At 47.2% G+C, this 26,723-nt stretch overlaps 1 protein-coding gene across 1 annotated transcript; it reads right to left on the bottom strand.

Moving 5' to 3' along the window:
* Positions 1 to 404: 404 nt before the first annotated feature.
* Positions 405 to 26,511, bottom strand: LOC141258001 (alpha-1,4-N-acetylglucosaminyltransferase-like). Its single transcript, XM_073672989.1, has 2 exons — positions 25,945 to 26,511; positions 405 to 974 (listed from the first exon to the last, which is right to left on the bottom strand). The coding sequence occupies exons 1-2, from the start codon at positions 26,509 to 26,511 to the stop codon at positions 405 to 407; spliced, it is 1,137 nt and encodes a 378-aa protein (XP_073529090.1).
* Between the last annotated feature and the right edge of the window lie 212 nt (positions 26,512 to 26,723).

The raw sequence follows: 26,723 nt of genomic DNA, 5'->3' as shown, positions 1-26,723 counted from the left end.
GTGGAAACTGGACCCACAGGGGCGCCACATATACTGTATTTTAAACTGTTTAGTTATAAATATGGATACTAAATGGATGACACATAGACATACAATATCTACGGATATCAAATGGATGTCACCAAACAATATTGACACACAGATGGTACATAAATGAAATACAGATGGCAAAATGGATGTAACTCGTCTGAGTTTTCTGAATGAATATTGGACAATTTTTCATATGCTCGTCCAAAACCAAACCTTGGGTTGAGTAATTTTTTGAGTTTTTTTTTTTTTAAAGTAGGTACACAATAAAATATAAAAATGTCAAATGAGGGTGACTTTGTATAGGACCTGACAAATTAGTTGCGGAATTTCACAATTATTACCTGGATAACCAGAGCTGATGTGCAAGAAGAGGATCAATTAAATTTTGCGTTATATGTAAAAGGACAGTACTGTTTGTAGAGGTGTTCTGCTAATGTGTTACTACCAGGTACCATAGTTAATTTTTTCTTATTCATGAAGTTCCAGAGATGCAAAGCGTATGAGTCATTGAAAGATGGCAGTTTGTCCCAAACCTCATAATATTTTTTCCATTCTGGGCAAATGATAGGGTAAAAACGCTGGGGATTGAACAAAGTATTGTTTCCACACATGACATCTTCAGAACCAACAAATTCTGGTAAGTCACAGAACTTCTTTAAAATACGGGTAAAAAGACGTGGTCCTTGCTGTCCCCATATTCTGCTGTCATAATTCTTAACAAAGTCTTCCATACATATCTGTGTAAAATCATGATGAGAAGAAAACCCAAAAATACCATTGCTACAGTACTGAGAAGATTCTGCAGCCAAAAAGTCCTTGTAAGGAATAGTTTGTATTGAGATGAAATCCGTATCCATATAAATGCCACCATACTTCCAGATCAATGCTAATCTGCAGGCATCAGAGCTGACGTGGGTCCAGAATGACTGCTGTTGTGAATTAATCTGAAAGTAAAATGGATACATGAAAGTTTATGCCAACATATTATTACTATTATACAAATTTTCATTTTTGATGTAGCGATATCGATATACTATGTTTCAAACGCCAGAATGATAGATACTAGTAATGAGCGAGTATGTTTTGTTAACCCTTTCGCCGAGTATACTCGGGCGAGCACCGAGTATTTATAGTGTGCTCTGGCTTTAAGTTTTCGTCGCTCCGTGAACATGATTTGCAACTGTTTGACAGATTTAATACATGTGAGGAATGCCAGTTTTTCCGGGGGGAGGGAGGCAGAGCACCCCAACAGGCAGGAAGAAGCAGTGTGGTGGCCGCAGATAGAATGCAGGCAACCATTCCCCGCAGCACCAACACGAAGAAATTTGCCAGTACAACTGTTAGGTCTTCCCGAGTCTGGTTGTTTTTTAAAGACTCTGCTGATAACCCCAAAAAGGACATTTGCACCACCTGCCAGGCCATCATCAGCAGGGGTGGCAAAATGACCAGCCTGACCACCACCAGCATGATCAGGCACATGGCAGCAAAGCACCCGACTTTGTGGGCTGAACCCCAGGGTCAGGGAACAGTGTCTGTGGGTGGCACCATTGCTTCTTCTGCTGTTGTGGATGCAAGCCAATCCCCGGTCCATGGTGCATGCGAAGATGCCTCCTGCACTGCACCTGTCATTGCACAATCTCAAGCAGCAACATCAGGAAGCACGTCCATGTCCTTTTCCCAGTGCAGGATTCAGCTGTCCATACCCCAGTCCTTGGAACGCAAGCGCAAATATGCAGCCAACGCCCAACAGGCCACACTACTAAATTCTCACATTTCACGACTGCTTGCGCTCAAAATGTTGCCTTTTAGGCTCGTGGAGATGGAACCATTCCGCAACCTGATGGCGGCGGCCATCCCTTGGTACTCGGTCCCCAGCCGCCACTGTTTCTCCTGGTGTGCCTTCCCCGCATTTCACAAGCACGTGTCCCAAAACATTAGCCGTGCTCTCAACAACGCAGTTACCGGTAAAGTCCACCTAACCACGGACACGTGGACAAGTGCTTGTGGGCAGGGACGGTACATGTTGCTTACGGCACACTGGGTTAACATAGTGGAAGCCGGGACCCAGTTGGACCTTGGGACGGAACACGTCCTCCCGACGCCAGGGATTGCGGGCCCTAGGTCAATCAGGGTTGCCCCCACGGTCTACAGCTCCTGCACCTCATCCTCCTCAGTCTCCTCCTCCTCTTCAGCCTCCATCTCCGAAATGATCACATCAGTCACAAGCTGGAAGCAATGCAGCACTGCCTCGGCCAAGCGGCAACAGGCTGTGCAGAAGCTAATATGCTTAGGTGAAAAACCGCACAATGCTGAAGAGTTGTGGACAGCTCTGACAGAGCAGGCAGATCTGTGGCTCACACCGCTGAAACTACAGCCAGGCATGTGTGACAATGGCCGGAACCTGGTGGCGGCTCTGAGGCGAGGCGAGCTCACACACGTACCATGCCGGGCCCATGTGCTTAACGTCGTGGTTCAGCGGTTTCTTAAATCCCACTAGGAGCTGCTGGATCTGCTTGTTAAAGTACGCCGCCTGTGTGCCCATTTTAGAAAGTCAGCTACAGCTTCCGCCGCCCTTACCGTGTTTCAGCAGCGTTTGCAGCTTTCGGCTCACAGACTGGTGTGTGATATCCTCACGCGTTGGAACTCTACACTGCAGATGTTGGGAAGGATTTGGGAGCAGAAGAGGTCAGTTTTTGAGTACCAGCATCAACAAGGCCGTCGCTATTCAGTTCAGACTCCACACATAAGACCTCAGGAGTGGACATGGATGTCAGGCATATGTACCATCCTCCATAACTTTGAGGACTCCACCAAGATGGTGAGCGGCGATGACACCATAATTAGCATCACCATCCCACTTCTCTGTCCTCTGAAACGCTCTCTGCTCACAATCAAAGAGGATGCATTGCAGGCGGAGCACGATAAGATGGAGCAAGGAACCATACAGGGTTATTACACACAGCCAAGCCTCATCTCATCCCAACGTGGATTGGGTGACAATGAGGAAGAGAAGGAGGAGGAGGAAGGACAGGAGCTAGTTTCATGCACTATAGTAGATGGTACTACCTGCACAGCTGTCATACCGTCTGTTCAGTGTGGATGGCCAGAGGACAGAAAGGAGGAGGAGGAGGAGGGGAGCATGGTCAGTCATCCTCTTGGTGGGGACACGGAAGTATTGCCTGTTAGTAGTCTGGCACGCATGGCTGAGTTTATGTTATGTTGCCTTTCCCATGACCCTTGTGTTCTCAAAATTTTGGGTGACAGCCATTACTGGTTGTTGACACTTCTAGACCCACGCTACAAGGAGAACTTTATATCTCTTATTCCTGAGGCGGACAGGTTTAAAAAGTGGGGCTGCACCAGAAGGCCCTTGGTGCGGAGCTATTAAAAACATTCCCATCTGAAAATGCTGGTGGCAGAGGGCACACTTCATTGGACAACCAAGGGGTACAGACAAGAGAGACACAACTTCAATCCAGCAGAGGCAGGGGAACACTGTCAAAGTTCTGGGAGACTTTTCTCTGACCCTCCCATCGGACAGGCCCTGAGGCGCGGGGTACTCTCACAAGGAGTGCAAAGTTTGGGAAGATGCTGAGGGAGTACCTTGCCGACCGTACCAACGTCCTCCGTGATTCTGCTGTGCCTTATAATTATTGTGTATCCAAGCTGGATACGTGGAATGAACTGGCTCTCTATGCCTTGGAGGTCCTGGCCTGCCCTGCCGCCAGCGTTTTATCAGAGTGGGTTTTTTGTGCCGATGGTGGAATTATAACTGATAAGCGCATCCGCCTGTCAACTGAAAATGCTGACAGACTGACTCTTATAAAAATGAACAAGGGCTGGATTGGGCCAGACTTCTCAACACCACCGAATGATATCAGCGTAACATAAACTCCAATCCAGTGTCTTTTCTTGAGAGGTGTATTCCCATGCACCTTTTCACACCCACACATGGGTATACGCTTCCTGATTTTGGCTATTTGCTCTTGTCCTCCTCCTTCTCCTCATCCTCCACCACCATATCACCAGGGTGACCGTGGTCAGTGATGCAACACCCACCTCATTTTTTTTAAAGGGTGTTTATGATGCCCGTAAAAAAAATGTTGATACAGTATATTCATGTATACCCCCCAGGGGTAAATGTTTGTCAGCCCATACACTTAGTGCATGGGCATTACAAGTATAGGAGGTCCGCTCCTTTCAAATGGGAACATTTTTTTATGAGGCCCTCCTCCACGTCTCTTCCGGGGTGCATTGAAGTGCCTCCAAATTCACTGCATAGGCCAACACTATGGGAGACTCTCTCCTTTCCAATGGGAATTTGTCGCTACTCTGGCCCTGCTCTATGTGTCTTTAAATTCTTAGTGGGGTTTTTGCTAAAATTGTCGGCCGTTGGATTCACTGCATACCCTATAACTGTTTATCAGACCCTCTCCATTCTAATGGGAACATGTCGTACCTTGTTACTGTGGCCCTGCTCCATGTGTCTTTAAATTCTTAGTGGTGTTTTTACTAAAATTGGTCAGCTGTAGGACTCACTGCATACCCTATAACTGTATAGCAGACCCTCTCCTTTCTAATGGGAACATGTCGTACCTTGTTACTGTGGCCCCGCTCTATGTGTCTTTAAATTCTTAGTGGTGTTTTTACTAAAATTGGTCAGCCGTTGGACACACTGCATACCCTATAACTGTATAGCAGACCCTCTCCTTTCTAATGGGAACATGTCATACCTTGTTACTGTGGCCCTGCTCCATGTGTCTTTAAATTCTTAGTGGTGTTTCTACTAAAATTGGTCAGCCGTTGGATTCACTGCATACCCTATAACTGTATAGTAGACTCTCTCCTTTCTATTGGGAACATGTCGTACCTTGTTACTGTGGCCCTGCTCTGTGTGTCTTTAAATTCTTAGTGGGGTTTTTCCTAAAATTGTGAGCCGTTGCACCTCCTGCATACCCTATAACTGTATAGCAGACCCTCTCCTTTCTAATGGGAACATGTCGTACCTTGTTACTGTGGCCCTGCTCCATGTGTCTTTAAATTCTTAGTGGTGTTTTTACTAAAATTGGTCAGTCGTTGGACTCACTGCATACCCTATAACTGTATAGCAAACCCTCTCCTTTCTAATGGGAACATGTCGTACCTTGTTGCTGTGGCCCTGCTCTATGTGTCTTTAAATTCTTAGTGGAGTTTTTCCCAAATTTTGGCAGCCCTTGCAGTCACAGCATGGGCATTACCACTTATAGGAGACCCGCTTCTTTATAATGGGAAAAAAATTTTTACTGAGACCCTCCTCTATCTCTTCAAAGGGCTATTGGGTTGAATCCAAATTTTTGGCAGCCCTTGCAGTCACTGGATGCGCAATAACAGTATAGGAGACCCACTTGTTAATAATGGGAACAACAAAGCATACTCGGCTGATGGCTCTCTAACAATAGCTAGGGTCGACTGCTGGCCTTTTAAGAATAGTAAGGGCCATCTGATGTCCCTATAAAAATAGGCTTTATGACTTTCATAGTCCCTCCATCATAAATAAAACAGGAAGTGTCTGATGATGTGTCACACACAACATTGCCAGCTAAGGTTGTAAAATGTTAAAATGACATTTCCAGGTGAATGCATTTGTCTTAAAAAAAATGTAAAAAAAACAAAACAATAGGATCTTGCTTTTGAATAAAAAACAGCGTCACCAATTTAACAACAATGTAATCACATTGTTTAGCTCATGCACCTCCTCCCCCATCTCCGAAATGATCACATCAGTCACAAGCTGACAGCACTGCAGCACTGCCTTTGGCAACAGGCTGTGCTGAAGTTAACATGCTTAACTGACAAACCGCCCAGCGCTGCAGAGTTGTTGAAAGGTGTAACACAGCAGCCTGATCTGTGGCTCTCACTGCTTAACATACAGCCAGGCATGGTCGTGTGTGACAATGGGCGTAACCTGGTGATGGAGAAATGACAGCCCGGGTAGATACGGTTTCCCTCTATGCCAGTCCTTTCACCAAGCTAAAGAATATGGATGTGGTGAAATACAACTCCCACTGAGAAGCTGTTTCAGATTGAAAAACATTGTGCCCACCAGAGGATTTGATTCTGAGGGCTAACCTTTCTACCCCGCTCAAAAGCCCCATAGCAGCTGCAAAGTTAGCGCTTTCATGAACTTTCCTGAGGTAGAAGCCAAGGCACACCAGAGGATTCTCTGGTGGGACCGTCCAACCCTGCCGAGAAGCAGTCCTGGCTAAGAAAAGTGTGTGGAAATGTTCCCAGACACTGTATGGCTGCTTTTTTACTGAGGTGGAAACCCACGCAAACATGGGGCGAACATACAATGTCCTTGCAGATGTTGTCCTTGCTGGGATTTGAACCCAGGATCCCAGTGCTGCAAGTCTTCAGTGCTAACCACTGATCCAATGTGCTGCCGTTCACCCTCTAATATCTAACAGGCTGGAGAAACTTGCACCTACTGCCACTCTTTCTTCAGCTCCTTTGTGAGAAAATGTATTTGGGCAGCCACTCAGTCTACCAAATAAAATTCCTGAGAAGGAAATTGGGGATGGCTTCACTACTGGTACTGGGGGCAGTGCTAATACCATGGCGTCATACCATAGTCTGCTGTAAATATTCCAGGCTGGTAGGAGGCAAGCAAATTCCCCCAGAAAAGTACCAGCAGTATTGTTCAGGGACCCGCACTTGTAGAAGATGGAGACAACACCGGGAGAAATAGTGACGGCTGGGGACCGAGTATGGACACGAGGCATGTGGTTATGAAAAGCTTCCGCCTCCACGAGCCTAAAAGGACACATTTTAAGTGCAAGCAGCTTTACAGGACTTCCTGTGAGAAATGACATGCAGGCTAGATAGGGTTTCCCTCTATGCCAGTCCTTTCACCGAGCTAAATACAACTCTCAGCAAAAAAAGTTGTGGACTGGCTCCGTACCATCCCTTTCCAGATTCACCTGTCCACGTGTTTGTGGTTAGGTGGTTCTTCCTAATATGTGCACTGGGGAGGGCACGGGTAATGTTGTGGAATGCTTGTGGAAGGCGGAGGCGATACCGGGAAATATAGTGGTGGCTGTAGACTGAGTATGGACACCTTTCCGCCGCTGGCATGAGGTTGTGAAAAGCTTTCACCTCCACGAGCTTAAAAGGCCATATTACAATTGCAAAAAGCTGCCCAGAAATCTGGCAGTTTAGTGTTGCGGCCTGTGGGTGGGTGGCTGGCTGCATACTTGCACTTGCATTCCAAGTAACAGAAAACTAAGCAGATGGTGGCCTCTATCATCATCATGGCCTCACCTCGGCACTATGAACTCTCCTGAAGGAGAAGCCAGGGCCCGCTGGAGGAGTCTCTGTTCTCTGGTGGGTCCGTCCAACCCCGCCGAAATGCAGCCCTGGCTAAGAAAAGTGTGGGGGAAGGTTCCCGGACACTCTATGGCTGCTTTTTTAATATGGATTGGCCATGCTTATGCATGTTATTTCTCAAACCGCATTACAGATCAGGCCATTGTCCAACTCTATATTCAAGAAATTAAATGCGCAAAGAAAGATGTGTCTGTGTGTCAAAGCACCACCGACAATGGCGAGTTGATGTTGGATGGGCTGCTATTGCTTTTGCAACGAGATGCATTACAGGACTTCCTGTGAGAAATGACATGCAGGCTAGATAGGGTTTCCCTCTATGCCAGTCCTTTCACCGAGCTAAATACAACTGTCAACAAAAAAAAGTTGTGGACTGGCTCCGTACCGTCCCTGGCCAAATTCACCTGTCCACGTGTTTGTGGTTAGGCGGTCCTTCCCAGTAAGTGCACTGGGGAGGGCACGGGTAATGTTGTGGGACCCGTGCTTGTGGAAGGCGGAGGCGATACCGGGAAATAGAGTGGCGGCTGGGGACCGAGTATGGACACCCGGCCGCTGCCGGCATGAGGTTGTGAAAAGCTTCCGCCTCCACGAGCTTAATTGGCCACATTTCAAGTGCAAGCAGCTGTCAAAAATTTGGCAGTATAGTATTGCAGCCTGTGGGAGGGTGGGTGGCTGGCTGCATGCATACTTGTGCTTGCATTCCAAGGAATGGGGTAGGGACAACTGAACGCTGCAGTGGTACAAGGACGTGAACGGTGATTGTTGCAAGTCTGCAATGACAGGTGCATGGCGGGAGGCATCTTCGCATGCGCCAAGGATCACTTATGATGGGCACACTTTTAGGCAGTGACCTGGAAGTCAGAGATGCTTCCAGAGGTCTTCCCCATGCTGTTCCCATGTCTTTTCAGCACTGTATGCATGTGTCTGATGATGTGTCACACACCACATGGCCAGATAAGGTTGTTAAATGTTAAAATTACATTTCCTGGTGAATGCATTTGTCTTGGTTGAAAGCAATGCAAAAATGCAAAAACACATCAAAAACGCAATGTGTGAACATAGCCCAAGGTGTGGAGAAGTATTTTTGGTTTTGGTTTTTTGGTTATTTTTTTTGCCTTCTATACAAGTCATTACCCTGGAAAGGATGTTATTTAACATATTTCCCAGGAAAATCCATTTTGGTTTAGTTTTTGTATGTTTTATTGTGAGTCCATAAAAGTGGCGTAATACTCTGACAACGTTGTTAACAGCAGTGACCTTGGAGTCAGAAATGCTTCCAGGGGTCTTCCCCATGCTGTTCCCATGTCATTTGAGCACTGTTCCCATCGATTTGGGCAATTTTTGGGCCCTCTGCAGACCGCCGAGGGGAACCGCCTGAAAAATGCTCAAGTTTCCCATAGACTTACATTGGGCTCATTGCTCGGGTCGAGCACCTGAGTATTCCAATTTGCTCAACCCGAGCAACGAGTACTCGAGCATTTTAGTGCTCGCTCATCACTAATAGATACTAAAAGGTAAGTAGCATTCAACAGTGAATCTTAAAGCACAGCTCCAGTGGGGTAATTTTTTCAGCACTGAAGTGGTGCTTCTAATCCAAAATCTGCCTCCTGTCCATCTTGTAACCACAACTTCTGACTGACCAGAAGTAATGGTCATAAACTCTCAATGCAAGACTATGTGAGCCAAAACAAGGCTCTCATAGATGTGCATTGAAAAGTGTCCTTCAGTTTGCTCCAGGCAAATCACAAACTGCTGGAGACTGAATAAGGAGCGACGGCGACAGAAGATGAAGACGATAGTGTGGCACCCAAGGGGTCCGGTTGCCACAGTGGCATTGCCTCCCTCAAAAGAGGTAATGCCATGCCTGGAAGCAAGCAGGGATCCCCTAGTCAGGTATACTAAACATACAACACTTTCCTGTCTCCAGACCAGCAAGGGGAGCCGCTTCCCTTGGCAACTGGGATCTGGTGGAGGGGTTAGTTAGTCTTAGTGTGAGGAGTTGAAGCGAGGACGTCGAGGAGAGAGGAGCTGGGGACTGGAGCTGCGCGGCAGCTCACCCCAGAAGCATCAGCACAGAAGAACCGGACACCGGAGTTCGAGGCTGTGGGGCACTGAAGGCCCAGTCGCAGAAACCGGAGGGCAGGAGACTGCAGGTCTCTTGGCCCCATCAGATGCCCGGAGGCTCAGCAGCACCACAGGGTCCAGCACCGCCACGTGGGAGCGACGCACCAGCAAGGCCCGAGCTGCCTGCCATACGGGTGAGCACAGAAACGTTGCACTCAGTGACGAGGGCCACCGCACAGCTACAAGTAGCAGGGCCAAAGAGTTTAGTGGAAAGGGAAGGCCTCCAACTTCACCTGGCAAGGAGGATGCTTTACTTGCTTCCTGGCTGCCCGGTCTTCCACTTCTAGCCAGTACCCTAGTCCCGGCTTGTCTAATCAGCACCAGTATAGACCCTGGGACTGCACTTCCTTGTCTCTGTGTTTCTTGCTGCGCCATCAACCCCTACACTACAACGCCCAGCACAGCCTGCAATATCTACACTGCCCTGGAGCTAGCTCTTCCTGTGGAGAGCCACATCATCCCTGCTGCAGTAACATCAGCTTCAGAGGATTGCTCCGCAGCGGCGGCTCCCTTTAGCTGCATTCCACAGGTGGCGTCACGAACTCTATAAAAACACCATAAATCCCCTATCCCTAACCCCTTTTATTGACCGCCCTGGGTCACGGTACGGGTCACCGCCACTGTGACATTCCCCAGCATCCACCGGCCCGGCACTGGGTACCCCACGGCCCAGGGAGCGCGTCAATAGCAAATAGGTATAAGACTAGATGCAGGGTCCTTTGATTAGAAGCAACACTACAGCGTTGCAATAAAAAAAAATTGGAGTTGTGCTTTAAAATAAATGAAAATTACAGTGGAAATAATCTTTGCATATTCCACCATCTACAAAGATATTGTTTTTACAGATACTGAAAAAAAATATTCTATCTCTACAGACTGTCCAGAATTTTAAGATGAGTTGGCAAAGTAGATATGTGTGTCATGTACATAGTTTGTGGAACCACTGTGCCACTGACAAGGAGTGCCTGGAGACGCGTAAATAGGGGCTTCTCCCAATCAGTCCCCGGATGCATGGTGGCTTTACGACTCCCCAATCTGAGGAGGGACAAGGGAGGTGGCCCAGGTGCTACTCCAAAACAGACCAACGGATGCGCAGCGGCTGGACCCAGTAGGACAGGTAGGCTGGGTTGCACCGGAGTGCAGCAGGATTGCATTGGAGTGCAGCAGGCTTGGCTGCTCCAGAGTGCAGCAGGATTGCATCGGAGTGCAGCTGGCTAGTTTGCACTGGACTGCAGCAGGGGTGCACCGGAGTGCAGCAGGGTTGCACCGGAGTGCAGCAGGGTTGCACCGAAGTGCAGCAGGCTTGGTTTGCACTGGAGTGCAGCAGGATTGTTTACAACAGAGTGCAGCAGGCTTGGTAGCATGAACTAGTACACAATCTTCACAATGTAGACTGCAGAACAGGAAGGTTGCTCAGGCACCTCCCCAGTGGGGAAGAGCAATATATATGTAATGTCCCACAGCCATTAGCTGGGGACATAATAGCAAGTGCACGCTGGCCCTTTAAGAGGGCGGGAGTGCGTGTCCTAAGGACATGGCTTGAAGCCCTGCTGAAAGCAGGCAGAACACAGGGGAGGGAAGCGCGTCGGCAGCAGAGCAGTTGATTGAAGTGACACACTAGAGACCCTGCTTGTTAGAGCGGGGATCCGGAATGGTGCTAACAGTACCCCCCCTTTATGCCCCCTCCTTTTCAGGCCATCGAGGAAGTTCTGGAGGTGAATCCGGAGCACGGATGTTCTCCTTAGGCTCCCAGGACCTCTCTTCTTGACCAAATCCCAGTCAAAAAGTAAGAAATTCTTGCCTCTCACCTTCTTCATAGCCAAGCTGTTCTCCACCTCAAAAACATCATCTGAGGCAGTTGGTGCGGGCATAGTACCAGGATCCTTGAAGAAGGAGCTTTGGAAGACTGGCTTCAGCAGAGATATGTGGAAAGCATTCGGAATCCGTCATAAAGGAGGTGACTTCAGTTTATGGGAGACCTCGTTGATCCGCTTCAGCACTTGAAAAGGACCGATAAAACGAGGACCCAACTTGTAAGAGGGAACCTTCAACTGAACATACCTGTCCGAGAGCCATATCTTGTCGCCAGGGCAGAGGTACGGAGGGTCCAGGTGCATTTTGTCCGCATGTTTCTTCATACGGGCGGAGGATGCTTCTAGAGTGGCTTTGGTGTCCTCCCACCACTTTAGAAAATCCTTGGAGAGGATATCTGCCGCAGGAACGTCAGAAGGAACTGTCACTGGGTGGGGAACCTCGGGTTGCCGACCGAAATCAATGTAGGAAGGAGTCTCTCCTGAGGCTTCAACAACGTGCTTGTTATACTAGAACTCAGCTCAGGGAAGTAATTTCACACAATCATTGTGGTGGCAATTAACAAAGTGTCGCAGGTAGTTTCCCAGGACTTGGTTGACACGCTTCACTTGCCCATTGGACTGAGGGTAATAGGTCGAGGAGAAGTCCAAGACGATATCTAGATGCTTACAGAGAGCTCGCCAGAATCTGGAAGTGCGAACCTCGATCGAACACAATGTGACAAGGAAATCCGTGCAAACGGAAAATATGTTTGATGAAGCTGTCAGCCAGTTTGGGAGCAGACGAAAGAGCAGACAACGGGGTAAAATGCGCCATTTTGGAAAAGCGATCAACGGCTACCCAGATGACGATGCAGCCCTCGGATATCGGCAAATCCATAATGAAGTCCATTGCTATGTCCTGCCACGGACTGGACGGCAAGGGTAACGGCAGGAGAGATCCAGTAGAAAGTCGTCTGGGGACTTTATTGTGAGCACAAATCAGACAGGCAGCCACGTAGGCATAGATCTCCCTCCTCATGGATGGCCACCAGTAGTGGCAAGAAATCAATTGTAGCATCTTCATTTGTCCTGCGTGACCAGCCACCTTGGATGAGTGGCCCAATGACAAAACTCGCTCCCTCTCGGATTCGGCCATAAGGGTTTTTCCTGGGGGAATTTGTGACAGGCTGATTGGAGCGACAGTAACCATCTTGGACGGTTCGATGATAAATTGAGGATCCTCCTCTAGTTACCCAAACAGAAATGAGTGAGAGAGGGCATTAGCTCTGATATTCTTGTCAACGGACCTGAAATGTAACAAAAAGTTAAAGCGGGCAAAAAACAAAGACCACCTGGCCTGGCGTGGATTAAGTCTCTGGGCGGACTGAAGATACGCCAGGTTCTTATGCTCTCTGTAAAAGACCTCCGGATAGACTGCGCCCACCAGCAGGTATTGCCACTTTTCCAAAGCCATCTTAATGGCGAGTAACTTCCAGTCACCGATGGAGTAGTTACGCTCACGAGCGGAGAAGGCCTTAGAGAAGAAACCGCAGGACTCTCGGCGACTCGAGGAAGACTTTTGAGTGAGTACAGGCCCAGCACCTAAAGAGGATGCATCCACCTCTAGTAAGAACTGTTTTTTTCAAATCCGGATGATGCAGATCGGGAGCGGTGGAAAAGGACCATTTCAGAAAGCAGAAGGCCACCTCAGCCTCAGAGGACCAGTTCTTTGAATTGGCTCCTTTTCCGGTCATGGCAGACATGGGAGCGGTAAGAGTGGAGAAGTGAGGAATGAATTGTCGATAATAGATAGCAAAGCCAAGGAATCTCTGAATTGCTTTGACTCCAAAGGGCACCGGCCATTTAAGGATGGAAGAGACTTTCTCAGGATCCATCCTGAGTCCGGAATCCAAGATAACATAACCAAAGAAGGGAAGGGCGGACTGTTCAAAAACATATTTCTCATACTTGGCATAGAGTCGATTCTCCCTAAGACGCTGAAGAACTGCTCATCTGTGGGAGGCCACATCCGGAGAAAATCCCAAAATATCGTCCAGATGCACAACAACGCAGGAATAAAGCAGGTCTCAGAAGATGTCATTGACGAACTCTTGAAAAACTGTCGGTGCATTACTGAGAGTGAAGGGCATCATTCGGTATTCATTTTGCCCGTCCCTGGTGTTGAAGGCCGTCTTCCACTCATCTCCCCAACGAATGTGGATTAGATTGTAGGCGCCTCTTAAATCTAATTTGGTGAAGATCCTGGCACCCCTTAATCGATCAAACAACTCAAGGATTAGTGGGATAGGGTATTTATTCTTCACGGTGATCTGGTTGAGACCCCGATAATCTACACAGGGTCGGAGCGATCCGTCTTTCTTCTTGACGAAGAAAAACCCGGCTCCGGTGGGAGAGCAGGACTTCTGAATGAACCCCCCTGGCCAAATGTATTCCGACATAGCTTGAGTTTCAGCTGGGGACAGAGGATAAATGCGGCCTCTAGGGGGTGTAGATGCTGGAATCAAGTAGATAGGGCAGTCATACGGCCTGTGAGACGGCAAAGTCTCTGCTTCCTTTTTGTAGAATACATCAGCCAAGGACCAATAGATGGACGGCAAACCGGGCAGTGACGCTGGAGAAGACAGGGCCTTAGCCGGACATATGGGGTCCAGACAATTCTCATGACAAGAATGTCCCCAGTGGAGCACCTCTCCAGTCCTCTGATTCAACACAGGCTAGTGTTGTCGTAGCCATGGTAGACCAAAGAGAAAGGCATGAGACATGTGGGTAAGGACATAGAAGGCAATCTTCTCAGTATGAAGCATCACGATACGGGCCTCGAGTGGCTCAGTGATCAAACGAATCATCTCCCGAAGGAATCCTCCCATTGACAGATGTTATTGCCAGAGGGTTTTGGAGCGAACAAACTGGGATTTCGAAGCGATCCACTACAGTCTGAAGGATAAAATTTCCTGCTGACCTGGAACCCAAATACGCAGTCTCAAGAAACTGGGATTCACTGGTTGTCATGGCCACATTAAGGGTCAGGGGTAGAGAGGTGTATTTTCTGTCTAGGGAGGCCTCTCCTACCAACCCTAGATGCTGGAGTTTTCCGGCTTCATCGGACAGGCATGAATGAAGTGACCTTTGTCTCCACAGTACATTAACTGACCTTTAGCGCAGCGATCCCTCTGTCGCTCTTTAGTGAGAACAAAACGGTCATCCTGCATGGGCTCAGGAGAAGCCATGGCAGGGGGCGGCGGAGAAACAAGCGGCCTGTGGAAGAATGAAGCCAGGTGCCGCAATACTTTTTAACTTGCTACCTCCCGGAAACACTCCTGGAAACGAAGGTCTATACGGATGGAGAGGGAAATCAGGTCCTCGATGGTAGTTGGTAGATATCAACCAGTTAGCTCATCCTTAATATTTCTGGAAAGCCCCTCCCAGAACATTGCCACCAGCACCTCATTAGTGCCAGATATCAGTCAATTTTGCAACAAAACTTTCAGGACTCTGCTAATAAGCTGCCGAGCTTTCGGCGAGACATTTTAAGCATACTTACAAATCAACAAAAGAATGCCATTGCTAGAAGATCAAAGTTTTGAAATGACGCAGCCAGGGCCCAGACTTGAATCCAATTGAAAATGTGTGGATGACCTGAAGAGGGCACTGTATGCAGAAGATACCCTCACAATATGACAGATTTGAAAGGAAGAGTGGCCAAAGATTGCTAATTCCAGATGTGCTAGGCTGATCGACTCCTACCCAAAAAGAATGAATGGTGTAACTGTCTACAGCTCCGTCAACTGTAGTGGACATGACCAGGTACTACACATCTTCCCCTCTATTTGAAGCAATAACCATTCATTTAAATGAACCGTTAGATGTACCATTCTAAAATATTTTCATTCATTTTTAGTGTTGAGCGAGCACTAAAATGCTCGGGTGCTCGGATCTCGGGCCGAGCTCACTGTGATACTCGGGTGCTCGACCCGAGCAACGAGCCCAATGTTAGTCTATGGGAGACCCGAACATTTTTGCGGCGGCTCCCCCGGCAGTCTGTAGAAAGCCTAAAAAGTGCCCAAAACGATAGTGACAGTGCTCAAATGACATGGGGACAGCATGGGGATCGCCCCTGGAAGCATTTCTGACCCCCAGGTCACTGCTGTCAACAACGTGGTCAGAGGTATTAAGCCACTTTTACAGGCTCACAATAAAACGTTCAAAAACGAAAGTGAAAGTGCTTTCCTGTGAAATATGTTAACCCCTTTACGACCATGGGTCTTTCTGTTTTTGTGTTTTCCTTTTTTGCTCCCCTTCTTCCCAGAGCCAGAACTTTTTTAATTTTAGTTCAATATGGCCATGTTAGGGCTTATTTTTTGCGGGACGAGTTGTACTTTTAAACACCATCACTGGTTTTACCATATCGTGTGCTGGAAAATGGGAAAAAAATTCCAAGTGCAGTGAAACTGCAAAAAAAATGCAATTCCACAGTTGTTTTTTGGGTCCTTTTTTTACCACGTTCACAGATTGCTAAAACTGACGTTACGAGTTCATAGACACCAAACATGTATAGGTTCTTTTTTATTTAAGTGGTGAAAAAAAAATCCAAAGCTTGCTAAAAAAAAACAAAAAAATGACTCCATTTTCCGAGACCGTTAGCTTCTCCAATTTTCGGGATTTGGGGCCAGGTGAGTGCTTATTTTTTGCGTGCCGGGCGGACGTTTTTATTGATACCATTTTGGGGTAGATCCGATGTTTTGATCGCCCGCTATTGCATTTTATTGCAAAGTTGTAGCGACCAAAAAAACTTAATTCTGGCGTTTAAAATTTTTTTCTCATTACGCCGTTTACTGATTGTATTAATTCTTCTTTTATATTGATAGATTGGGCGATTCTGAACGCGGCGATACCAAATATGTGTATGTGGTTTTTTTTTTTAAACATATATATTTTATTTTGAATGGGGCGAAAGGGGGGTGACAAACTTTTATATATTTTTTATTTTTTTTATTTTTTAAAAACTTTTTTTACACTTTCTGCTTGCTTGTATAGTCTCCAGAGGAGACTAGAAGCAGCAGTTGTTTGATTGCTTCTACTGCATACAAGCGATGAACAGATCGCTTGTATGCAGGAGAAATGCTCACTTGCTATGAGCGCTGACCACTAGGTGGCGCTCATAGCAATTGAGACATGACAACCACAGGCGTCTGCTGCAGACCCTGAGTTGTCATGCCCACCCATTGGTGACCCGCGATCACGTGACGGGGTCACTGATGGGCGGGGCTTAGGACTCCCGGAAGCGTGAGTTAAATGCCACTGTCAGAGATTTAACATGTTAACAGCCGCGGGTGGATTGCGATTCCAATAATCAGCTGACATGTGCTCGCTTCAGTGCGGGCTCACCGCCGGAGCCCCCGCTGAACCGGCCTTCCCGACCTGGTGCGTACTATTGCTGACCAGGTCGGAAAGGGGTTAAGGAACATCCTTTCCAGGGTAAAGACTTGTGTATAAGGTAAAATAAATAACCAAAAACAAAAATACTCCTCCACACCTTGGGCTGTGTTCACAAGTAGCATTTTTTATGCGTTTTTGCACGTTTGTATTGCTTTCAACCGTGACAAATGCATTCACCGGGAAATGTCATTTTAACATTTTACAACCTTATCTGGCCATGTGCTGTGTGACACATGCATACAGTGCTAAAAAGACATGGGAACAGCATGGGGAAGACCCCTGGAAGCATCTCTGACACCCAGGTCACTGCCTAAAAGTGTGCCCATAAGAAGTGATCCTTGCCGCATCAGAAGATGCAGACTTGCAACTATCCCCGTGCAAGTCCTTGTCCCAGGGCAGTGTTCAATTGTACCTCCCCCATAACTTGCAATACAAGCGCAAGTATGCAGCCTGCCACCCACCCACCCCCAGGCTGCAATACCATACTGCTAGCTTGCTTGCACTTGAAATTGGGCCTTTTAGGCATGTGGAGGTGGAATCTGGCCACCACGTCATGGCTGCGTCGGTAGCCTGGTATTCATACTCAGTCCCCAGCCGCCCTGCGGCCGGGTGTCCACGCTTGGTCCCCAGCCGCCAGGGGGCGGCCGGGTGTCCATACTCAGTCCCCAGCCGCCCCGCGGCCGGGTGCCGACACACAGTCCCCAGCCCCGTGGGGGTGGCCGGGTGTCCATAAATGGTCCCCAGCCGCCCCTATTTGTCCCGGTGCGCCTTATACACAAGCGCGCATACCAAAACATTACCTGTGCCCTCCCCAGTGCATTTAGTGGGAAGGACAGCCTAACCACAAACACGTGGACAAGTGAATGTGGCCAGGAATGGTCCATCTCACTGACACCTTCACACTGGGTTAATATTGTGGAAGCCGGGACACAGTTGGACACTGGGATGCAACACGTCCTCCAGACATAGAGGATTGCGGGTCCTGGGTCAATCAGGTTTCAAAACAAAGTTCAGAAGGTAGACAGCAGCAGTGGTCGGCCTCCTACACAACGAGTAAATTATTCATGATCATGAGGCCATCCACCTCCTTAGCTTTCTGTTCCTTGGAATGCAAGCGCATGTATGTAGTAGCAGCTAGGCCTGAGGTGGTCAGCGTTTTGGCGCATATTCTACCTCCTTCGAGGATTGCTGGATGTTTTCCTGCTACTATCCCAGTTCTATGACTCCCGTTAAAACAAAGCTTCAGGTGATGAATGATGGATGAGGTGGTGGCAAAGGAGAAAGAGCAGGAGGAACAGGGACCATTCAAATCAATATCAGGCCAGCCAACCACACATGTCTTGTAGGATATGTTTCTGTACCAAAAGGAGCGGTTCAGCTACACAGTTATAAGGCATACAGTGAATGCAATGCCTACCAAAAATTTCGAGGCACTCCAATGCCCCTTGGAAGTGACATGGAGGTCATAGGGCCTTAACTAAACCGTTTTTTCCATTTATAGCAACTGGGTCTCCTGTACACTGTTGGCCTAAGCAGGGAATGGAAGGCTTTCCAAAAATTATTAGGCACTGCAATGCCCCTTGAAACAGACGTGGATTACAGCGTATTAAAAACCTTCTACCCATTATTGGTGAGTGGGTCTCCCTTAGTGTTCGCCTATGCATTGGAATGCAAAAGCTGACAAAAATTAGGAGGAAATGCAATGCCCGTTGCAAGAGTCGTGGAGGTTAGAGGTAATTAAAACAACATGTCAATGCCCCTTGGAAGAGCTGTGGAGTTCAGAGTGGTTTAACAAGATGGTTTTAATGCCCTTTAGAAGAGACGTGGAGTTCAGAGTGGTTTAACAAGACAGTTTTAATGCCCCTTGGAAGAGATGTGGAGGTCGCAGTAGCTTAACAAGACGGTTTTAATGCCCCTTGGAAGAGTGGTGGAGGTCGCAGTGGAATAAAAAGACAATATCAATGCCCCTTGGAAGAGTGGTGGAGGTTACAGTGTAATAAAAAGACAATATCAACGCCCTGTGGAAGAGACGTGGAAGTCACAGTAGCTTAACAAGACGCTTTTAATGCCCCTTGGAAGAGTGGTGGAGGTCGCAGTGGAATAAAAAGACAATATTAACGACCCTTGGAAGAGACGTGGAGGTCACAGTAGCTTAACAAGATGATTTTAATGCCCCTTACAAGAGCCATGCAGTACAGCATATTAAAAACATTATTCCCATTATTGGGGAGTGGGTCTCCCATAGTCTTTGCCTATGCCTTCCAAGCAAAAGCTGCCAAAAATTAGGAAGGGGGAACTTGCAATGTCCCTTACAAGAGCCATGCAGTACAGCATATTAAAAACATTATTCCCATTATTGGGGAGTGGGTCTCCCATAGTCTTTGCCTATGCCTTCCAAGCAAAAGCTGCCAAAAATTAGGACAGAGGAACTTGCAATGCTGGCAACATGGACCACGGTCACCCTGGTGGTATAGTGGTTGTGGAGGCTGAGGATAAGGAGAAGAGCAAAAAACAGCCGAAATGAGGAAGCATATACTCATGTGTGGGTGTGAAGCGGTGCATGGGAATACACCTCCCGAAATAACACAGTGGATTTGACTTTATGTTACTCTGCTGTCATTTGGTGGTGATGAGAATTCTGGTCCAATCCAGCTCTTGTTCATTTTGATAAGGGTCAGCTTGTCAGCATTGTCAGTTGACAGGCGAGTGCGCTTATCAGTTATAATTCCCCCAGCGGCACTAAAACACGCTCCTATAACACGCTAGCGGCAGGGCAGGCCTGGACCTCCAAGGCGTACAGAGCGAGTTCATTCCAAGTGTCCAGCTTGGATACCCAATAATTAAAAGGCACAGAGGAATCACGGAGGACGCTGGTATGATCGGAAAGGTACTCCCTCACCATCTTTTGAAACTTTCCACTCCTTGTGAGAGTACCCCACGCCTCAGGGCCTGTAAGCTGGGCGGGTCTCAGAAAACTGTCCCAGAACATTGACAGTGTTCCCCTGCCTCTGCTGGATTGGAGGATTGGAGTTGCATCTCTCTCGCCTGTACGCCTTGGTTGGGCAACGAACTGTGACCTCTGCCGCTAGCGTGTTCAGATGGGAATTTTTTTAAGAGTTCTGCAGCAAGGGCCTTCTGATATTGCCCCATTTTTGTAGACCTCTCCACCTCAGGAATAAGAGAGTGAAAGTTCTCCTTGTAGCGGGGGTCTACAAGTGTCACCAACCAGTAATGACTGTCACCCAACATTTTGACAACGCGACGGTCACGGTTAAGGCAGCGTAACATAAAGTCAGCCATGCGTGCCAGACTGGTAACGGGCAAGATTTCCGTGTCCTCACCAAGATGACGACTGACCATGCTCTCCTCCTCCTCTTTCTCCTCCCCCCTGTCCTCAGGCCACCCACGCTGAACCGACGGTATGACACTTGTACAGGTACTACCGTCTACAACGCATGATAGCAGCTCCTGTTCTTCCTCCTCCTCCTCCTCCTCTCCCTCATTGTCCACCAATGCACGTTGGGATGAGATGAGGCTGAGCTGTGTGTAATCGCCTGCTACGGCTTCTTGATCCATCTCATCATACTCTGGCTGCAATGCCTCCTCTTTAATTCTCTGCAGAGAGCGTTGCAAAAGACAGACAAGTGGGATGCTGACACTAATGATGGCATCATCACCACTCACCATCTTGGTGGCCTCCTCAAAGTTTGTCAGGATGGTACATATGTCAGACATCCAGGTCCACTCCTGAGGTCTTATGTGTGGAGTCTGACCTGAATATTGACGGCCTTGTTGCAGCTGGTACTCCACAACTGCTCTCTTCTGCTCACAAATCCTTTGCAACATGTGGAGGGTAGAGTTCCAACGTGTGGGGACATCACACACCAGTCGGTGTGCAGGAAGCTGCAAACGCTGCTGCAATACAGCAAGGGCAGCGGAAGCTGTAGCCGACTTGCGAAAATGAGCTGACAGGCGGCGTACTTTCAAGAGCAGATCTGGCAACTCGGGGTACAATTTAAGAAACCGCTGAACCACGAGGTTAAGCACATGAGCCAGGCATGGTACGTGTGTGATCTCACCTCGCCTCAGAGCCGCCACCAGGTTACGGCCATTGTCACACATGACCATGCCGGGATGTAGGTTCAGCGGTCTCAGCCACAGATCTGCCTGCTCTTTCACAGCTGTCCACAACTCACAAGCAGTGTGAGGTTTATCACCTAAGCTTATGAGTTTCAGCACAGCCTGTTGCCGCTTGCCGGAGGCAGTACTGCAATGCTTCCAGCTTGTAACTGATGTGGTGATATCTGAGATGGAGGCTGAACATGAGGAGGAGGAGGAGGAGGAGGATGCGCAGGAGCTGTACACTGTGGGGGCAACTCTGACTGACATAGGGCCCGCAATCCTCGGTGTGGGGAGTATGTGTTCCGTCCCAAGGTCCGACTGGGTCCCGTCTTCCACTATGTTTACCCAGTGTGCCGTCAGAGAGATGTACCGTCCCTGGCCACAAGCACTTGTCCACGTGTCCGTTGTCAGGTGGACTCTCCCAGTAACTGCGTTGTTGAGGGCACGGCAGATGCTTTGGGACACGTGCTTGTGTAGTGCGGGGATGGCACAAGGGCAAAATAGTGTCGGCTGGGGACCGAGTACCGAGGGACGGCCTCCGCCATAAGATTGTGGAAGGATTCCGTCGCCACCAGCCTAAAAGGCAGCATTTCCAATGCAAGCAGTCGTGAAATGTGCGTATTTAGGACTGTGGCCTGTGGGGCATTAGCTGCGAATTTCCGCTTTCGTTCAAAGGTCTGGGATATGGACAATTGAACGCTGCGGTGGGACGTGGACGTTGATGCTGTTTCTTGAGAAACTGCCATAACAAGTGAAGACTGAGAGGAGGGGGCATCTTTACATGCAGTATGGACAGGGGATTGCCTTGCACACACAACAGGGGGTTCTATTGCATGCACAACAGTGGAAGAAGCAGTGGTGACACTCGCTGACACTGGTCGTGGACCCTGGGTTTCGCCCAACAAAGTCGGGTGCTTTGCTGCCATGTGCCTGATCATGCTGGTGGTGGTCAGGCTGGTAGTTTTGTCACCCCTGCTGATGCTGGCATGGCAGGTGGAACATATGGCCTTTTTGGGATTATCAGCAGAGTCTTTAAAAAAATTCCAGACTCTGGAAGACCTACCGCTTGTACTGGCAACGTCCCTCGTGTTGGTGTTACGGGGAACGGTTGCCTGCCTTCTGTCTGTGGCCACCACACTGCTTCTTCCTGCCTGTTGGGGTACTCTGCCTCCCTCCCCCTCTGTGCTGCTGGCCTCACTCTGCATGTCCTCCTTCCACGTTGGGTCAGTTACTAGATCATCCACCACCTCCTCCTCTTCCACTTGCGCACCACGATCCTCCTCCTCACTTCCTGGCAATTGTGTCTCGTCATCGTCCACCTCTTGTGACCGATTGCCAACGTCGACTTCCTGTGGCCGTGGCTGTTCAAATAATTGGGCATCGCAACATGGGATCTCCTCTTCCACCACTTCAAGCGTATCAGGCGAGGGGCCCAAATATGGAAATGGACCAGTGAACAGCTCTTCAGAGTGTCCAAGTGTGGGATCACTTGCTGTCTGACGACACTCGGCATGGTGGGAGGAAGGAGCATCAGGGTGAGGAGGAGTATGCGGTCGAGACTCACGGCTACTAAGAGTTGACCGTGTGGAAGACAGACTGGAGGTGGTGGTGCCCAGGTAACTGGAAGTATTGTCTGCTATCCAATTAATAACCTGTTCACACTGATCAGTTCTCAATACTGGTGTTGTTCTGTGCTTCACTAGTAATTCGGTCAAGAAGTGGGAGCGAGAAGATGTGGCTGTTGGTTGTGGCACATTTTCACCTTGGCCACGACCCCGTCCTCTGCACGAACCATCACCAGAACGTCCACTTCCACGTCTCTTGCCACGCGCCTTGCCCATTGTAAATGAAGTAAAATAGCTTACACTTGCACTATCAATGGAAAAAGGGTAATAAAGAGTAGATTAGAACCGTGGAAGAGGAAAACCACAGTTATTTTTTACTGGGGTATACCACACTTTTTTAAATAGAGATATTTGCAGCTGAACAGTGAGCGACACCCTCAAACTGCTTTTTTTTTAGATACCAAAGGCCCAAAACTGGATAGTACAGCGATTTGACCCGTGGAACTGCGAAACTACACTGGGATGTCGGGCCTACACAAGAATATTTTCAACAGATATATTTTTGTGTGACAACAGTCAGGAGACACTACTGTTTTTCTTTACGGAAAAAACTACCAAAACCTGAATAATAGAGATTTTTTGTTTACTGGGGTATACCACACTTTTTAAAATATATATATATTTGCGGCTGAACAGTGAGCGACACACTCAAACTGTTTTTTTTAGATACAAATGGCCCAAAAGTGGATAATACAGAGGTTTGAACCTTGAAACTGCAAAGCCACACTTGTATTTCTCCAGCCTACACCAGACTTTTTTCAACAGATATATTTGTGTCTGAACAATCAGGAGACACTATTTATTTTTTACGGCAAAAAATGCCAAAAGCAGGATAATAGAGATTTTTTACCGTGGAACAGCAAAAGCACACTTCTGTCTCTCTGGCCTACACCAGACTATTTTCAACAGATATATTTGTGTCTGAAAAATCAGGGAGACACTATTATTATTTTTATACAGCAAAAAATGCCAAAAACAGGATATTAGAGATGTTTTACCGTGGAACATCAAAACCACAGTAATAATTTACTGGTGTATACCAGACTTTTTTAAATATATATATTTGCGGCTGAACATAGAGCGACACACTCAAACTGTTTTTTTTAGATACAAATGGCCCATAGAACTGCAAAACCACACTTCTATTTGTCTGGCCTACACCAGACTATTTTCAACAGATATATTTGTACATTGTGAAGGAGGAAAAAAAAAAGAGGATTTAGATTAAAAAAAAGGACTTTTCCTGGCTCCCGGGACTGGAGCTAAGTCCAGCAATTTCAGCAACAGGAGCAGCACACAGGACTGTAATACACCGTTTGTTGGTATAACCACTGCGTCTCCTATACAGCCTGCCTGCCTGCCTGATATACCTGGGATGGATATTAGTCCTGAGAAGGACTGTTTGTTTGATCTGGCAGCCTTTACAGACCCTACACTAACTATTTTGCAGGATATATCTCTCCCTAAATCAGCAGCGCTGTCCCTACACTGTCTGATCCGGAGCGACTGTGTCCAAGATGGCGGCGCCCGTTTTTAAATACTCGAGGTGACGCTGTGCGGCCAGCCAATCACTGTAATGCCCACAAACAACATGGCTGCGGCATTACAGTGACTGGCTGGCAATCCCTGCATTTTCATTGGCTCTCTAAAGAGTGCCAAACATGCAGGGCGGAGACCCGAGCTCCCGCCCAAGTAACCCGGAAATGCTGGGTGCTCGCCGAACATCCCGAGTAGCGTGATGCTCGGGCGAGTAACGAGCAGTGTCGAGCATGTTCGCTCAACACTATTCATTTTCTTTACAAATTTCTAAAGAATTATAATGCATATGGTCTGTGCAATGATAATAATAAAGACTGATTTATGAGGATAGCTTTTGATACATATTGACTAAAGAAACTTTCTATGGACCGATGGCTATTTGATGGCTACTGTAAAATATTTATAGATTTTTTTTACCTTTTCAGTAAAAGTAAAGATAATAGAAATAAATATAGACATATATACAATAATTGTACTATCTAATATACAAAACATAATTTCTTACCTTCACTCCCAAAAAAATAATTTCCTGTACAGCCTCATACTCCTCTCTCTCTATCATTATTAGTGTTGAGCGAGCACTAAAATGCTTGGGTGCTCGATGCTCGGGCCGAGCTCACCGTGATACTCGGGTGCTCGACCCGAGTAATGAGCCCAATGTTAGTCTATGGGAGACCCGAGCATTTTTGCGGCGGCACCCCCGGCAGTCAGTAGAAAGCCTAAAAAGTGCCCAAAACGATAGTGACAGTGCTCAAATGACATGGGGACAGCATGGTGATCGCCCCAGGAAGCATTTCTGACCCCCAGGTCACTGCTGTCAACAACGTGGTCAGAGGTATTAAGCCACTTTTATGGGTTCACAATAAAACGTTCAAAAACGAAACTGAAACTGCTTTCCTGTGAAATATGTTAAGGAACTTCCTTTCCAGGGTAAAGACTTGTGTATAAGGTAAAATAAATAACCAAAAACAAAAATACTCCTCCACACCTTGGGCTATGTTCACAAGTAGCATTTTTTATGCGTTTTTGCACGTTTGTATTGCTTTCAACCGTGACAAATGCATTCACCGGGAAATGTCATTTTAACATTTTACAACCTTATCTGGCCATGTGCTGTGTAAGACGGGTATTTGTACAGTCTGACTGAGGGAAAAAAAAAAAAGAGGATTTAGATGAAAAAAAAAAAGGATTTTTCCTGGCCCCTGAGACCTGGGGATAAGTCTAGCAATTTGAGCAGCAGCAGCACACTGGACTGTAATGCAGTGTTTGTTGGTACAACCAATGCGTCTCCTATACAGCCTGCCTGCCCAATACATTAGTGGAAAAAATACTATTATTAAAGGGCTGGTTCACTATGCGGACAACTCCTTCTCAATCTGTTTGCACCCAGTAACTTGATAACACTTATACTCACCCCTGGTGTCAGCGCTGTTCCAGTGATGTCGGCACTGTCTCTCCAGGGGCTTGCGTGACACTGTTATGCCACATGATCCCTGCGGGCAATCAGTGGCCGCTACACTCTCCCTGCCTTTGAACAAATCACATGCATTCGAGGAAGGTGAGAGCCATTACGAGAGCCCTGGGAGAGACAGTGCGGACACCTCTGTAACAGCAACAGCACCGGAGATAAATATAAATGTTATTATTTTACTGGGGTCAAACATAGTTATTGAGAAAAGGTTGTCTGAGTAGGGGACACCCCTTTTAAGATTTATTGTTGCCACAAGACTCTGTGGTTAAAGCATTTTAAGTTTTGCCTTCAGAAGAGGCCTCTGTATGCCCATACACCTTGCTCAGAGGTTAAGCTCAGAGGTTAACCCTAGAGAAATGAAGTCTGCTTTACATTTGCTCATACTAATTACTAGTAAAAGTCAGGTATTGCTGTACGTTACCTTCTGATACCAGGAGTGAAGTGGGGTGTCAGCAAACACTTCTTCGAATCTCAGCGGGAAGAAGTAAATGTTCCTCAGAGATGTGAGCACTGGGAAATGTCTCTTCACCATTTCTTCTATGTTGGTATTGTTTAATCCTTTCATGAAGATGGCCACTGGTTGGTTTTTGTACACACGAGCTGCAGACTCTATGGCACATAAAACTAATGAAGAAGGTTGCATTCGATCTGTAGTTTCCAAAAATATTATGCCATCACCTTCTTTTAATACTTCAGAAGGAGAAACAAAAGCATTATTTAACCTTGTGCTCGATGACGAATTAAGGGTCTCCAGTAACATTTTTTCCTGAACTCTTGATGGTTTGGTACTTAATACATTTGTCATATTTGACCATCGATTAATGGGACTGAAAATGTTATTCATTAACATAATTGATTCATTTAATATTTTTCTTCTTGATAAAGAGGATACATAAGGAAAGATACTCTCTTTGAGGGTGATTGCAAAAAAAAATCCGAGGGTTGTCACCAGAAGAAGGAAGACCACTATCCTCAATGTTTTTAACATTACTGCAGTATAACTCGTCAGACTGCAAAACAAAAGATAATTAACAAAGAAAGGTTCAAATGGAAAAATTGCAGAACATAAGACAAAGTAAGTAAAATAAAAGCTTTGTCCATTCAGAGTAAAAAGTAATCTAGAAATATGCAATACGTCAGAAGAATTTGTAAATAGTTTAGCTGTTGAGAAAAAAGTATTTGCTTCATCTCAATTCTTCT

The sequence above is a fragment of the Phyllobates terribilis genome, unplaced genomic scaffold (genome assembly GCF_046119375.1).
Source record: "Phyllobates terribilis strain yellow unplaced genomic scaffold, ASM4611937v1 Scaffold_3__8_contigs__length_932513732, whole genome shotgun sequence".
Taxonomy (NCBI): domain Eukaryota; kingdom Metazoa; phylum Chordata; class Amphibia; order Anura; family Dendrobatidae; genus Phyllobates; species Phyllobates terribilis.
The sequence above is the reverse complement of the archived record's forward strand: the minus strand, read 5'-3'. Positions and strand labels throughout refer to the sequence as shown.

Excerpts from the sequence above, each read along its gene's own strand:
- LOC141258001 (XM_073672989.1), bottom strand. The coding sequence starts at position 26,511 with ATGTTAAAAACATTGAGGATAGTGGTCTTCCTTCTTCTGGTGACAACC. Across the intron at positions 975-25,944 it reads TTCACTCCTGGTATCAGAAG|ATTAATTCACAACAGCAGTC; the intron begins GTAACGTACAGC and ends TTTTACTTTCAG.